This window comes from Osmia lignaria, chromosome 5, assembly GCF_051020975.1.
Source record: "Osmia lignaria lignaria isolate PbOS001 chromosome 5, iyOsmLign1, whole genome shotgun sequence".
Lineage (NCBI taxonomy): Eukaryota > Metazoa > Arthropoda > Insecta > Hymenoptera > Megachilidae > Osmia > Osmia lignaria.
In genome coordinates, this window is record NC_135036.1 from 9,918,149 (window position 1) to 9,935,410 (window position 17,262).

A 17,262-nucleotide genomic window follows, 5' to 3' on the forward strand; every position below is an offset into this window, starting at 1 on the left:
TCGAGGATCGTTTTCGAGGGAAACGTTGATTCACCGTCTGGCCATGTCTGATACGGCGATGCAATAAAACGGTCAACCTGATCAATTTAACGCGACAGTTTTATACACTGTTTAACAGTATGATATCGATATGTCGCCGAACTGAGTACTTAATCGACACCGAACGATCGTTTGAAACGTAGAAATCGCTAAATAAATGTCGTTCTCGTACGAAGCTTCGTTCGCGAGATTATATTCATCGTATAACCAGTTTGACGTAAAACGGAGGGAAAAATAAAAAATAAAGAAGAGAAGGGAATAGGATCGAACCGGTCGACAGGATACTGACAGAGGATACGTCGTTTATAAACGACGGTAAATAAAATCAGGATTGACAGAAATACAAGTCGCGCTTGATGCTGCTTAAGCACGTGGGCGTGTGAAGCTGTTCTTGAATCGCCTTAAGCTCGTATCACACTCGTCCGAGCTGATCGATTCTCCGATCGATCGCTATTTTGTTTTCATTTTCCTCGGCATTTCACTTGACAGTTCGAAATCAGAGCATCTTTATGAAATCTGAAGGAAATGGAACAGGACGATAACTCGGAAGACACTGATGCACTGTTCGCAATCAATGAAACGCGTATCGCGTCGAAGTAGATGCGCGATAATGAAATTTGCGAAACGAAAACATCATCTTTCAGCGCAATTATGTAATGAAAAGGAGAGAAAAAAAATCACGCTGGTCAGAGAGAGAAGCCTGTTCGTCGAGTGCTTCATTGACTTTCATGACAGATCTGCACGTGGTAGCCGGCTCGAGCGTCGAGCCGGAAATACATATTTTATCGGCGCTATTCGGAAGCGCCGCTTAAGAATTCGATCGTCTCTTGCGATCTACATTAGCACATTAATCACGTTTCGCGTGCACGCGTGTTTCTACAGGCTGTGTCACAATTCAGGTGAACGTAACTTTTGCTAAGGGTAAATGTAGGGTGAGGAACGCTCCTCCAGTTGGGGAGAATTTAGAGGAATCCCGAGGGAAAATATCTTCCTTCTTCTACGATTATGCGTACTTATTATGGTACACCCTGTATATCTGTAATACGTGTGACGCGGCAATTTGTTGAATAATTAAGAAAGATCGACGGGACGTCGCGTTAGGTACCCTTATCAAAGTCGGTGAATCAACGTTTGCCTGGCTCTTTAATTTTCGACATCCTTGATTTTCTCCTGTTAAGTACATTGAACTGAAATATTTGTCAAGGACGTCGATCTACCCCGTGTAAACCGGTTTCCTCGTTGTAACAGTCGATTTTCAACGAGTATCGAAAGTTTCGATGTATCGCGATCGTGTTCCACTTCGTTAACTCATCCTCGTTCGTTCTTTTTTTCCCCCCCGTGTGTTCCAGGTGGTTCTGTCGGCGTGCAGCACATTCTTTGACACAATTCTGTCTCAGTACGAGGAGAAGGACCCGATCGTCATCATACGGGACGTGAAATTCTCGGATATCCGAGTTCTGGTCGACTTCATGTACAAAGGAGAGATCAACATCGATCACGTGAGTGAATTTCTATTTATTTTTATTACGAATAGTTTACGATGCGACGGGATCGTTGGTGGATGAAAATGAAAAGCTGGTTAAGGAAATAAAGCCTCCGGAAACGTAGCTCTTTGGTCGGTTTTAGAGGCTCGATAGAAGACTTATTTACATCGTGGACATTATGAGGGCACTCGTGTCCCGTTGGCTAGGGGAAAAGTGTCGCGGGGAAGCGGTTGGCCTCAATTTATTAATAATTGAAGACCTCGTGCTCTTCGAGCCATAGGACGCTTCAAAGCGACCCGCAGTTTCCCATTAATCCAGCCCAGCCCACCATTTTCTCCCTTCGGGGCAAAAATCGTCGCGAAGATGCAATTTGTTTTCCCGTCAATCGTTTCTTTTCCTCCTTGTTCGGTCGTCGAACGAAAGGCACCGCTTTGTGCCGATCGAGCAGAAGTAGAAAAATCGAATCGGTTAATTAACGATTGATAGAGAAGTGGAAACGTTTGAAGGCTGTTCAACTACTCGATAAAAGTCGAAGAGAAACGGATGCTTGTACAATACGCGTTTTCTTCTTTGACTGCTACACTGAATCGCTTGATTCTTCTCTTTTCAGTTCGATTTAATCGGATACCTTCGATTTTACCTTCAACCTTCTTCACTCTTAATAGATTTGAATCTTCTGTATTAGTCAGCTTGTAATTAACTTCATCTTTGTTTTTTTTTCGTTCTTTTCTTTTCCCTTGCACAGAAACGGATTAAAATTGTCGAGTTTCTGCAGCGGTTCGTTACGATGTTTTGCAAATGTCTCTTAATTATACGAATCTTTCGAAGTAATTGATTGAAACGGATAGTTGGACAGATATTTACGACTCGACAGTCAGCTGGAACGTTACAGTTTGCAGGAATTGGATTTAGGCTAGAAAGAGGATCTCTGAGAACGGCAATTTCTTATTCTTCCGTCTTTCTATTCGTGATCAAACGGTCAGGTTCGCGAGCTTTCTCCGACCACGTTTTTACCTGCGAAAAATCCGGCTACGGTGAAAATGAACGCACTCCCTCGTGCATCACGCGGAGCTCCGATCGATTGTTATTCACCTGAATCGAATTTGCATTATCCGCTCCTATCCGTGTGATTTCCTTTTTTTTTTCTATTTTATTTTTACGTTTCCGCAGTCGAAAGCTGGCGCAAGATAAAACCGGTCAAAATTAAAATTTCAGCAAGAAATGAAACTAGTCGTCGAAGAATTTATTAAAACTTAAATAATAAAATACATTATTCCCTTTGTTGTTTTTATTCCAAAAGCGGGTTTAGGTTTTAGGATCGATTCCGTAATAGAAACCAGGCGTTACCGAGAAAAATCGGATCGTATCAAATTTAATGTCAAATGCAAATCAGAGATTCTCACGACTTTCCAACCGTTTCTTTTTTTTCCCTTTTCTTTTCTTTTATTTTCGTTCAATATTACTGCGAGAAGAAACGAAAGCGTACTCGCCATTTCTGAAATGTACACATTATTCCCGGGAGTGCGCCGCCGGAGACGCTGACCCACATAAGCATTTTTCCAATTCCGTTCGTGGCCGATAGAAAGCCGCGTGCACCGCGGCGACGACGGTGTTTGTAGAAAGTTCTCAATATTATTTAGCATTCTCTCGGTTGGTCTGGCATTATTGCGGTGAAAATTGGCAAATAATAATCGTTGGACCCGCCAGTTTCTGCCAATGCGTTCACCCAGCTGCCGTTCGCGACCCCGTTGTTCGATATCGATCTTCAATTTTTTTTTATTTTTCATTTTTTTTTTTTTTTTTTTCATTTTCCATCCCTCTTTCACGAACGAAACCGATTCATTATTCGCTCCCTCGAGTGAATCCTCGGCCGAATCGGACACACGAGTTTGCCGGGCAAATTGAAGCGGCCAGGATTAATGGAATTACTAATTTTTACTCTTACCGCACGATCGCTTTTTCCTCTACCCTTTTTTTTCCCCCTCTCCCCCGCCATTGCCAGCTGCCGAGATAATTAGATTTATCCGGGTGTGCGAGCAGTTCCGAAGATTTCTTACCGTTCCGGGTGTTAGCGATATTAAAAATTCACTTGGTGTAATATATTTCTAATGTACCGATGGACAAGAAAGATTTTCATAGTCGTATCAAAGGAAACCACCCTCGCGCGTTGAATAAATCTTTCCGGCTGTTGGCACCGCCTGATTAAAGTCGATCTTTCATTGCAGACGAGATTGTCGTCTCTGTTGAAAACCGCGGAGGATCTGCACATCAAGGGTCTGGCAGAGGTGAGCTGGCGTAACGATTCCACGCAGAACGAAATGAGCAACAGCGGTCACAGTCCCGGCGCGGCAACGCCAGGCGTCGAGACGGTCCTCAGGGAAGGAGACGCCGTCGAGCCGCCACCCCCAAAACAGAAACGCAGAGGTCGTCCGCCTCTGGACGATCCACCCTCGGTTCACGATGTGTTCACACCGAAAATCACCTGCATCACCGGAAATGTATGTCAATTATATGCAATTTATTTGTATAGATATTCGTACGAGATATTAGAGAAAAATTAATATAGTTCGTGGCTCTCGGGGTAGTATTTTTTATTTTATCATCAATAATGTTTCGGTTATATCGAAAGTTAGTATCTTCAGGGTTATACAGTAAGTAATACAGTAAGTTAGGATATTACATCGATTGCATTCGACGCTCGTCAGAGGCACATTTCCTCCCTGCGACGTGTCCAGTTAAAATCTGTTCGATTTCCCAGGAGGAAATGATGAGCGAGGGCGGTGACCATGAAAGTTGGGACGACGAGATGATGATGAACGAGAATAACGAAACGCCACTGCCGGTGGTAAGACATTTATCTCTTAAATCGCGAATCGTTTAAAAAGTCCGTTTCAATTAACCAGCTTCCGTCACGTTTTCCAGCTATCATACATGTCCAAAGACGAGAACATATCCGACCAGGAAAAGAAAGGTAGGCTATGGATTGAAAATCTGAATTGTACTTTTAAAATGATATTTCTGAAATTTTCCAAGAAAGGAATAGTGGAATATCGGAAATGGAATTGGGTTTCGGACAATGTTATTGAACCTTATCGAATATTAGGGTACGTAGATATAGGCGCGAAGAATGTAACACGGTTCGATTTTGCTGCAGCGCCTACCACTCCCTCGAATTCCAACGCCACGAACCTATCGATCCCCGAGCAATTCCGAGACGTCGTGAAGATGAACGATTACCTGACGACAGGACGCCGCCAAGAGTTCTGGGAGGAGCCGTTCACGCGACGCGTTATGGATGCCATTAAGAGCAAAGAACTGGAAATGAAGACTGCCGCCGAGATACTTGGCGTGTCCTACGGAACCCTCTATGGCAGATATCGCGACAGTTATGGTTGCCTTAAACATCCGTATAGGTAAATGGAAGAGACACCACGAAATGCTTTTCTCCGTTCTTGATTGCCTTTTGTCGCGACCGGTTATTGCTGCATCCTTCGCGTTTTACGAGCACAGACCGAATCTTCCCTCGGCCGCGTCCCACTTTAACACGATTGTAACCCGCGTCTCTCACTTTATTCGTTAGTTGGGAATCTTCGTTTCGCTTCGAATTATCGTTCGATTTTTCCTCGCGACGAACATCCCGACCCTGACTTTGGTTTTTTCGCAAACCGCGTTTGTTCGCAGAGTAAGGGATTTCTGGTCCGAGCCAGGCCCAGCGGAGGTGTTGGCGAAATTACGAAGGAAAGAGATCACGTTGTTCCGCGCGGCCGAGTTCCTCAATGTGACCGTCCATACGTTGGCCACCTATCTGTCGACGCTTCAGGGTCCGGACAGAATCTCGTTGGCCGGTGATCTGAGCGTCGCGGCCAGCACGGTTGACGGTAACAACGAGGCAATGGAGAACAACGATTCGATGAACGACATCCTGCAGAAGATCAACGCGAACGTCGCTACGACCACAGGGACACCGACCACATCGACACCGATCAAAAGGGAGGGCGGTGGTTACATCGAGGTACCTACACCGGTACCAAAAGCTGCCACCTCTGTGCTGGAGAACAATCCTGACATAACGATCGTCAAGACGGAGAACATGCCTCGTAAACGGGAATACACGAAAGTCTCCAACACGGAGAACAACAACGCGAAGCTGATGAGCGGAGGCGCGGTTAGCGAGGTTACGCAACAGCAGCAGCAACAACAGCAACAGCCAAAGATCACCGATCCGTTGTCGTTAAACAACGACAACAGCAAACCCTAACTATTCAGGCCTTATCTGCAACCGGCGACTCCCCGTGCACCGAGCGCTAGCTACAGATCCGACCTATGCCCGCGCATATTCTGTTCGAACGTGTTTACCCGCTTTCTCACCAATTTCCATTTGAAATAGAAGGTGGTATCACGTGTTGTCCGGGGTAGAAATTCTCGTCACCGTCAGCCAGAGCCCCTCGCTACCTGCCGAGATACCTTTAGACAATCTCGCGTCGAACATCGTCCCGTGGCATTGGCTGAATCGTTGCATCGAGACCAGAGGATGAAACGTCGCCGTGACGAGTAACCGGTGAATGATCTAGAGGCTGATAACCCACACGAGGACACTCAGCGTCGGTACTTTGACGTTGCGCTGTGTCGAATCCAGGAATAAAGAAAAAGGGAGGGGTGATCCGTTCATTCCGATCGGTGCCTTTGGATCCGCCTGGATTCTCCCGTTGCGCCACCACCGATTCATCGTCGGTCGTGTTGAACCACATACAGGAACAGAGAGATAGAGTGCGTTTGTCCGAGCTATAGAGAACAACTCCTTCGTAATGTTAGTACCTAGCGATATACGGTTCTTCGTTACTTCAAAATTGGTTCGCTTGATCCGAAACGAAACAGTGACTAAAATTAAGTGGCAAAAAAAGAAAGGAAGAAGAAATCATGATGGATGAAGAGGATGAAGAGAAATCGTGTGTAATAAAAAAAAAAAAAACAGTTCAATCGAAGTTCCTTTTGAATAACGATGTAGGGTGTATCGCGAAAAGAATGCCTAGACTATTTTCTGCCGCATGTGTCTGTATGGTAGCACGTAAAAAGCGACAATATTATTCACCCGTAGACCCATGGGTATAGTGATCCCAGAGTGACAAGTCCTTCGAGAGATAGATGTTTCTCGTGCGATCGTCGTTTTTAAACAAACAAAGAAATAAACAAAAACTTGCACTTCTGCAAACGGTTCGAGCGTATTAGGGACGTTTTACGCACGCGTTCGCCGACGAGATTATTAATTTGTACTGTATATCTATTATTCGTTTATTTTTTTTTTTTTTTATCGTGGCACGCTTTGCCAGTGTCGTAGGATGTTCTCGCGAGGAATCTTTAAACCGAATCACTTTTGTGAATCATACGTGAAACGTTCAAATTTTTGGATTCTACGCGCGAACAGAAAGAAGGAACGGTACAATTTTATGTTCTTCTTATTTTCTTTCTTCACGCTCACTGTCTTTATCTCTTTTTCTTCTGTGTTTATTGCACGTAGAGATATATATATATGTATATACACGCATAAACGTCCATTGTAAATATTGGTGTAATAGTAAGACCTAAAAAGGGGGAAAAAAAAAATGAAAAAAGTTGATCTTATTTATCGCGAAACGCGCGCGCGCCTTTAATCGATATTTTAAATGAGAAAGAAACGAAGGAGGAGCATGTGCTTTTTTTTTATAACGTCGTGCAATTGCGTTCGGGTCTTTTGCTTGTAAATTTGATAGGCAACCGAGGGAAAACGGAAAAAGGGAAAAGAAAGAAAAGGTATCCTTGCGATTTTCCGCAACTTTTAAGTTGTCTCTCGAAAATGAAAAAAAAAAATGAAGAAGAAGGCGAGAGGAGATTCCGTACGTGCGTTACAATTTAATTTAAACCGTACTCCAGGAAGCACTGTTTCTTTTATTTTTCGTTATATATATATATTTTTTTTCTTTTTTTTGACTGGAACAAATATGAGTATTCCTGTTCGCTGAAGAAGAATGACAAAGCAAAAAGGAAGAAAAAACCCACTAAGTAAGAAGAACTAATAGTATAGTAGAGGTATTCACGATATTGATATTTTTCGACGATATAAGGACTTAGTTACGTTTGAGAGAACTCATATTGCGCGCGAGAGAGAGAGAGCGAAAGAGAGAGAGAGAGAAGGGGGTACTTGTACAGTAATCTGAGGTACGCGTAATTATTAAAATAACAGACAAGAGAAGAACGAATCTTCGACGAAAGAGGATGGGAATGGTAATGTTGAATGGAAGTGTGTTGTACATACAAAAAACCGTAGATTATAATAGAATGGTGGAGTGTGTGAAAAAAAAAAAAACGCGAAAACACTGAGAATGTTATATATATATATATAGATATATATATCTATACATACTATACATATTCCTTATTCTCTAGAGGAAATTCTAAAATCGACTGACAATGATAAAAAAAAAAAGATGACGTTTAACAAACGATAAATTGCTCCGCGTGCAAGTGCAAGAGATAGCGTTGTACGTTTAAAGCGCGGAGTCGAGTAGTATTTTCTTGGAAGAAAAAAAAAAAACAAATTGTAATCTATTTTGCGTTATACGGTTATTTCTTATTTTTTTGTTAATAAGCGAATGTATCGTTTTTTAGGCCGTCAGACCCAGAAGAACCGGAGGATCTCTCTCTTGATTACTTTACGAGTGCTCTGTACCGACCACTTTTTATTTTTTACCACGTATAAGTAATATCATTTTATTGCGATAACTTTGCACCGTTCAATGTAATGTACGTTTTCTTTATTTTTATTTTTAATTCGTGGACTATTCGAACGCCATCGAGAATGTAGATCTGTTTTTCATCTAATTATTTTTTTTTTTTTTCACTTCGTTTAATTTAACCATCGTCAAATTTACCATTGTGTCTCATCGAACATATTTTTGTATTAAGACTCTAGTAGCTTTTTCTTCCTCGTTCATTATCATTATTATTATTAGTTTCTTATCTCTTTTATTTTTTTTTTTTTTTTCGTTTTAAGTAAAATAAGACTAAGACATACCAAATGAGAAATGTAAGGACAAGTTTTTGTTAGGTTAGTACTAAATATCGCATATCAAGAACGCAAGAATACAAAAATGCGGCTGAAGCACTCTTGTATTTGCCTATGCATGTCCCGGTGTTAAACGTGGCCGGGACGCACGAGGAGACCACTTTTACTCTAGCAAGAGTATACGACTAGAAGTATTAATATTTAATATTAATAATCAACGCGGATTGTCCAGAATGGATGGTCATGTTTTTGAGGATCAAACGTCGAGCCACATTGAACAAAAAAAAAAAGAAAAAAAAAGAAAGAACAAACAAATAAGAATGAATGAAAAAGAATTCAGTTTTCCTATTTCTCGGTACTTTGTTTTCGTTTTCTTTTTTTTTTTTTTTTTTAAATTATTAATCGGCTATTGATCCTTGGAAAATTTCCTACTTCTTCTTTACCGTCCATAAGGACACCAAGTTACAACGCGTGTAGCCTATTATTTTTTTCTCCCATTTTCCTTTTATAACGCCTCTTTTATCTGAGACACGATGATTGTTTTTTTTTTTTTTTTTAAACCTTCTTCGCAAGAGTACAAATCACAACGGTGGAATTTTTTTTTTTTTTTTGTTAACCCTCTCGGTGCCGCGGACATCAGCGTCGAGAAGTGTTCTTCCGTCTCCGGTACTGAAAGGGTTAACGGTTATCATCGAGACGATTAAACGAAGTTGTCGTTTCAGTTTGTTTCTTTTTTATGCGCTTCGTTTTCTCTAGTTTCTTATATTATTTTTAACCCTTTCGGTACGACGGCACGTTAATCGCAGTGGCCGAGAACCAACATACTTAAACTTTCAGAATTACGACACGATAGGAAATTATTATCGAATATATTTGTTACAGCAGTTTATATATTGCAACAGTTGTCAAGCGGAAATGCATATCTGAATGTAGCCACTGTAATCACCGCTCAGACATACAAGGTGTCCCGTTATTCTATAACCATTGATGATATAAAAGAATTTTTACGATAAAATAAGGATAAATGTTTTTTGAAAACGAATCCTTTTTTATGTTATTATTTTTAGAGACTGTTACTTCAACGTAGACACCCTGTATGCGAGGGTTAATTATTTATAATATAATAAAAATTCGACACAGAGTTCGTTTGCTGATTGCGTACAGCTAGGAACATAGATGGTTTTTCTCCAGTTAGGGAAACGTAGGGAGAGAAGAGAAAAAACGAGCGGTGAAATACTTCTTTATAACGCACGACGGATGCTGGAGCAATCTTTTATATTAAATTTTTATTTATTGAATATTTTAATTTTTTAAATTGTACTAATACAGAATAATCGAAAGGAAAATATATGTTTATTGTATAATTATTATTCTTCTCTTATACAATATAAAACCTACAATTTCCTTTTGGATTATCACGGTATCACTGAAGTCTTACAATCTCAACTTGGTGTAAAATAGATTGAAAGATTGGACCTTGTATGGGCCAGTATCCGCCGTACGAGGATAACACCTTTAATCCCGAACTGATCGAATGCATGAAGTAATATTACCTCATTGGGGTTGAAGGTGTTATTAGAGGGGAACTTACGTGCACCTGATTGTACAGTCGCGTGCATAGATGGCTTCCTTCAGTTAGGAAAAATTGTCAGAAGAGGAGTTATAAAGAAAACCATCCCCTTATAGAGAAAACCATCTATGCTCGCGACTATACAATTATAGAAACTTAGTGACAAGAAATGCTGCCATTGTAAATCGTGAAAGCATCAATGGCCATCGACCGTGGTGTCCGATAATGATCGTACCGAAAGGGTTAACGAAGAGATGGCGCGTATGCGAAACCGTACGTCTCAAAGACTGATGGCCATTCATTTGGAGGTTCTTTTGTAATCGTAATCTCACACCGTGCGGTGATACGTCGACGATCACCCACGGTAAATCGACATTGTACGAGAAGACAGGACAAGACTAGCCTATTATTGGCGAACGATGATTTTGCCCGGTTCGTCCGCCGTGCGGGGCATCGTGCGATGAGACTAATACGAAAAAAAAAGAAAAGAAAAGTAAAGAAAAAAAAAAAAAAAGAAAAACAAAAAAACAAAAACTCGATATCATAATTATGTGTCGTTTGATATAAAACGAAGTAACGAGTATAGTATGTATCATCGTTTTATACACAACCTAATTATATCTACGTACACTATGTACATTCCTAGTATACACTGTGTCACGTACACAAACATACACGTACACAAAACACAAGACGAATGATAAAGAAATGCATGGACCTATTGTGTACGTGTACGCGCGCTAAGACGACGCGTGGTAAATTCGCGCGTGTACATACGAATGAACGCGCGCGCTGGGGACACATACACATATAAATATATTCATAATAATTATTATACATATACATATAAATATATATATATATCTATTCCAAAACGGACCATCGCGACATCGACGTACGAAGATCATTCAAAGAAAAAAGAAAAAAAGAAAGATACAATACAAATGGGATAGAAGAAAAAGGGGGGAGGGGGGAGAAGTACGATGAGGAAATCCTGATTGACGATACGGGCGTAATTAATTAATAATACAGTGAAACTTCATTTATAATGAAACAGGTTCAATTAGTTCCTTGCATTGCGATTGATTTTTCTACCGATCAAAGAAACTGAATAACTGTAGATTACTTTAATGTTTATACCGATTTCGCATTTGTTTAGTTCAATTCCATTTCTTTTTTTTTTTAAATTTTATTTTACGTACTAATTCCAATTTGAAAACTCATAAAAGCTTTCAAACATAATTCCCTCGGTAATCCTTTTTTCAATAAATAAATGAAGTTCTACTGTAATCGTCGTTGATTTAAATAAACGAGCATTAAAAATTTCATTGTTGGGTGAACAGCATCGCCATTGTCAGTGTCTCATGTATAACGAACGCAATCGAGTCTGTCAATTTTTCAGATACGCGGAAACCTCCGTTCAGGGGGTAGGTGTATACGTATACAAAATACGAAGAACAATGTAATAAAAAGAAAAATGATAAAAAAAAAAAAGATAAGAAAGATACGCGCATGTATAGCAAAAGAGGTTGTTACACTTGAGCACAATAGAAGAGAACAAAGTATAACGAGTAATGAATATAGTTTTACACGAAGGCTTTATCGCCCGTTTAGTTTTATACCTGAGACACGAAGAAAAGGCTGAAACGGTTAGGTGATAAAGAAAAGCAACAAACAAACAAGCAAACAAAACAAATCAATTTCGAAGTCCTTCTTATTCTTTGTTCTCGTCCTTTCTCTCTTTTCCACTCTAGAAGAGATCCGATTTTTATTTGACTTTTATAAATGGCAAATCATCGTACGTTCATTCATTTCATTCAAACTTTTTACTAATTTTATTTAACACGTTGACTGACGCAGCAAAGATAACCGTGTCAAGATAATATGGATCATTAAGGATATTAACACCTTATCTTCCGTTAGCGAATTAAATGGATAAGCACTATAGCTTTATAACTTAACAGTAATTAATTGGAAGGAATAATCTTTATATAATATTAAAGGCCAGTTTCTTATCGCAAATTGGTACAGGGAGTAGTAATATAAGTACTTGACCCTTGAATAAACATTTAATGAATACCAAAATTTTAATACACAACCACTGCCATCAAAAAGTCCATTAATGGCCTTCCGGACGGTATGGTGTTAAATCAAGTAAAATTTATTAATTTTCTTTTGACATAATTCAATTCTTCAGCTGTTCCAGTCAACGTGTTAACTTCAACCCTCGTATGACGAACAACTAAGGCAATCTTAATTTACTTTTTACTTCCCGGATTTTAGACTATTCCTTTTGATATCAATGTATAGAAGTATTTTGTTTAAAAATTTGTACGCTTGATTTTAATTAAATCGTCACGATTGACCTGGCTCGTCGTTCGAGGGTTAACACTCGCGTAGTAGGAAAAATAATCGGAGAACGGGACGACGTGTCCCAATTTCTAAAAATAAAAAAACGACGTCTTTTTCTCCGTTTCACGTAAATATGTCGTGTTTTTTATCTTAGCCAAAGTTTAGAATTTTCGTTTATCGTCGAATATTTCCTTCCGTGATCCACGTCCTATTCTATCTATGTCCCACCTTCCTCTTCTTCTCTCTTCCGACCACCCTCTTTTTATCATTCTATCTTTTTTCTCTTTTACACGCATAACACAATGATGGACACAGGACACATATATGTTTGACATATTATTATATTTACTATTATTTTAATTATGATTTCCCAGAAGTATATATTATCTTTAATAATCGTGGTAATTTTTAGACTAGAAGAACAATATATTTAGCGGATAGAGATTAAAAAAAAAAAGTATACATAACGAAATAAATATATATATAAATGTATACATATACATATATTATATATATATATTATTGATGAAATATTGAGATCGTAATTAGAAATTGGGACGAACGCATACAATGCTGAAAGACGATAAACGGTATTTACGCGTAAGAGGGTGTTGAATGATGAACAAAAAATAAAAAAAAAAATAAAAGAAAATGGTCGAGCAGATGGATTAAAAGCGGACTTGACCTTACTTTTGGTCAAGCTGCTCGCAGAGAATATTCAATGATTGAACAGAAAAAAATAAATAAATAAAAAAGAAAAAATGGAGATCAGTAAATGTAAATGTTTGTAAACAAATTATGAAACATTATTTGTTCAGTGCCTACATATTCACACAGTAACAATAAAGATGAAGAATTAGTGAATACCCCTTTGTCTCTTTTCTACCAGAAATAAATTAATAAGTAAATTCTAAATCCCTACGCAGGAACGATACTTCGACATTTCGATTGTCAGGCATGCTTTATTGTGAGTGACCGCTTTTTTTGGAATATTTTTATAAAATCATTATACTTACAATTTGATATTAAAAAGAAACGAGCGAGAAACTGCGTATTTTTTTGCAGCCTAGAATAACTTACTTTACTCATTACTTGTACCCATTCACACGCTTAATTATATAATAATTCAATTGTAAAAACAAAACGCGGTCTTTGGACATGCCTTTGTTCTCGAAGGGTCATGATTTTAGTTGAAAAAGTATTAAAATAATTGTTTAACAAAATTGTATTTTAAAAAGATCGCCATAAATTAAAAATTTTTCCAATTCGATACCAGCGCCATCTATACAAAAACGGCTAAAACTATTCGACGACTTATCGACCGACTTTAGGGAAAATGGCGGTCTCAGCCAACGTAGGGAAAGGTGCCCCGCCACAAGGTATGATACCACGAGCCAGCAGACATCGTGCAACCGCCGAAGGGTGCGGATCTACCTGTCAAACATACGTATAACCTTATTTTATTTTCTGCGTTCGTTTAATTAGTTGTATTTATATTAAATAAACGCATTAGGGGATTGAACGTGCTGATTTTAATACTCCCTTATATTTCTCCTATCTCTTACATCCCAGCATCCCTTACATCTCTGCAACCCTTATACCCCTGCATCTCTTCGGCCAAACATTTCTTTTAGCTCACTTTTTCCAGTTATTTATTATTTTGTACCTTTCTATAGGCCAAAGCCCACCCTCTTTAGTTATTAATTATTTTATACTTCTGTATGAGCCAAAACCCATGTGTTTGGCATAGAGCGCCATCAGTAATTCGGGATCCTTGACACCCCTGGATATATCGATATGCAGAGCCAGCCCCTACATGAAGCTAGCCGGAAAGAATAATAAAATATGATTATCTTTAAACAAGTGTATGTCGTTTACAAAAATATCATTTTCATTGTTTATGAGTGGACAATTTCTTAATTATTTACAAGTTTGTTTTATAATAAATAATTATACCCATCACTACCTCGAACAAGTGAGTTCTACGATTTGTTCGTTTTTCGTTCTTATATTTCGCTAGATCCGGTCAAACCCATCACTATTCCGAACAAGTGAGTTTCACGATTTGTTTGTTTTTCGTTCTTATATTTCGCTAGATCCGGTCAAACCCATCACTAGTCCGAACAAGTGAGATTCACGATTTGTTCGTTTTTAGGTCTTATATTTCGCTACTTTCTTGGGGTTCCTAACACCCCAGATGCAATAATGTCGGTATGCAGAATCACCGGAGCTCCGGGGTCCTCAGAACCCCGAGGCAATATAATTTAGGTATACAGAATCGTCGGTGCATCGGGGTCTTTAGAACCCCGAGACGATATAACTTTGGTAAGCAGAATCACAGATGCTTCGGGGTTCTTAGAACCCCAAGAGGTATAGTTTTAGTACGCAGAAACATTGGTACTTCGGGGTCCTTAGAACCCCGCGACAATATAATATTGGTATGCAGAATCATCGGAGCTTCGGGGTTCTTAGAACCCCAAGACAGTATAATTTTAGTATGCAGAATCGGCGGTGCTACGGGGTCCTTAGAACCCCGCGACGATATAATTTTGGTATGTAGAATCATTGTAGCTTCGGGGTCCTTAGAACCCCGCGACGATGTAATTTTTGTAACCTACATGAAGCTACCTGGAAGGAATAATAAATATGACAATTTTTAATTTTTCTGAGTGTATTTCGTTTGTACATCGTTTGTGATTGATTGTGAGTCTATTTTTAACATTTGTGACAAATTAATTCTTTTGTAATTAGCAATTTTATTTCAATCATGATGTGAGCCGAAACTTTTTACTAATTTTTTATGATAAACAGATTTTGTGATAACTGATAACTGTAATTGATTGGAAATCGTTTGTGGGTTACAAATATATCATTTTCATTGTTTATGAGTGACTAATTTCTTAATTATTTACAAATTTGTTTTATATTAAATAATTATACCCATCACTACCTCGAACAAGTGAGTTCCACGATTTGTTCGTTTTACGTTCTTATATTTCGCTAGATCCGGTCAAACCCATCACTATTCCGAACAAGTGAGTTTCACGATTTGTTTGTTTTTCGTTCTTATATTTCGCTAGTTGCTTCGGGGTCCTTGGCACCCCGGATCATATAATATTGGTATGCAAAGATACTCACCGGCGTATCGGTGTCCTTAATAACCCAATATGATATCAGGTCGGTACGCAGAGATAGTTAATGGTATTTTGGGGTCCCTGGCACCCCGGATGGTATAATATTGGTATGCAGAGATACTCACCGGCGTATGGGGTCCTTAATACCCCAATATGATATCAGGTCCGTACGTAGAGATAATTACTTGTGCTTTGGGGTCCCTGGCACCCCGGATGGTATAATATTGGTATGCAGAGATACTCACCGGCGTATGGGGTCCTTAATACCCCAATATGATATCAGGTCCGTACGCAGAGATAATTACTTGTGCTTTGGGGTCCCTGGCACCCCGGATGGTATAATATTGGTATGCAGAGATACTCACCGGCATTTCGGGCTTCCTGGCACCCCTGGATAATATCAGGTCCGTATGAAGAGGGCACAACCAGTATAATTTTATTTTCAGAGTTTATTTAAATTACTTCATTTATTTCTTTTTGCTTATTAAATAAGCTTAATGAAGAGAAATAACATTTATGATTGTATCCCTCTTCTGGGTCTCAGCCGAGGACCGCTTTTATTTTACCTTTTCTAATTATTTATATAATTTTATCCTCCATTATAGGCCATGGCCATCTCAGTCTCCCTTACATCCCTGCATTCCTTCCATCTCAGCATTCCTTACACCCCTGCAAAACATTAAATCCTTTTTTTTTTTTTTTTTTTTTTTAACGTGGTGGAAATCTTCAGAAAGACACCTTCAGCCCCCCTGGGGAGGGGCCGGAGGTAGTGTGGGATTTTTACCCACTAAAACCACCACGGTGGCCTGCACTAGGGCTGTAGGGAGGGTCCTTTAACCCCCCGCCATGTGCCAAACTCTGCCGAAATCGGGGGCCACACCCGATGCCGGCACTCCTCGGGCCGCCTGCAGTGGAGACTGGGGCCCCAGCCCCAGACCCCTGCGGCATTTTTTACATCCCTCGTTCCGTTACATCTCCATCCCTTACACTTCTGCACTTCTTTCATTCCTACATTCCTTACATCCCTTCATTTTTTAACTCCCTATATTCTTGTCATCCATTAAATATCTACATTATTATCATCCCTACAATGCTTACATCTCTTCATCCCTTACACCCCTACATTCTTTTCATCCCTACAATCCTTACATCTCTTCATCCCTTACATCCCTACATTCTTTCGTCCCTACAATCCTTACATCTCTTCATCCCTTACATCCCTACATTCTTTCATCCCTACATTCCTTACATCGCTTCATCCCTTACATCCCTACATTCTTTCACCCCTACATTCCTTACATCGCTTCATCCCTTACATCCCTACATTCTTTTCATCCCTTACATCCCTACATTCTTTTCATCCCTACACTCTTTTCATTTCTACACCCTTTTCATCCCTGCATTCTTTACATCCCTACATTCTTTTCATCCCTACATTCCTTACATCGCTTCATCTCGAGAATTTCGCGAAAATTTCGAAAATAAAGCGCCCCCTAGCGGGAAAAATGTGAACTAAAATTTCGATCTCGAATCAGCGCCATCTGGTTTCGGAAAAAGGAACTAAAGCTTGCTCCATTTTTGGCCCTCTGGCGGGAAAAATGTGAACTAAAATTTCGATGTCGAATCAGCGCCATCTGGTTTCGG

At 39.5% G+C, this 17,262-nt stretch overlaps 1 protein-coding gene across 5 annotated transcripts in view; it reads left to right on the forward strand.

Annotated features, from left to right (window-relative positions):
• LOC117604775 (uncharacterized) overlaps nt 1-6,732 on the forward strand; it is a 60,892-nt gene extending 54,160 nt beyond the window's left edge. For all 5 annotated transcript variants that reach the window (XM_076688269.1, XM_034325235.2, XM_076688270.1 and 2 more), the window contains 5 exons: nt 3,749-4,021; nt 4,282-4,368; nt 4,446-4,494; nt 4,678-4,936; nt 5,205-6,732. In XM_076688269.1, the coding sequence (XP_076544384.1) occupies nt 3,749-4,021; nt 4,282-4,368; nt 4,446-4,494; nt 4,678-4,936; nt 5,205-5,781 (1,245 nt within the window). In that variant the 3' untranslated portion in view covers nt 5,782-6,732. The remainder of the gene's footprint in view (nt 1-3,748; nt 4,022-4,281; nt 4,369-4,445; nt 4,495-4,677; nt 4,937-5,204) is intronic.
• Nucleotides 6,733-17,262: the final 10,530 nt, after the last annotated feature.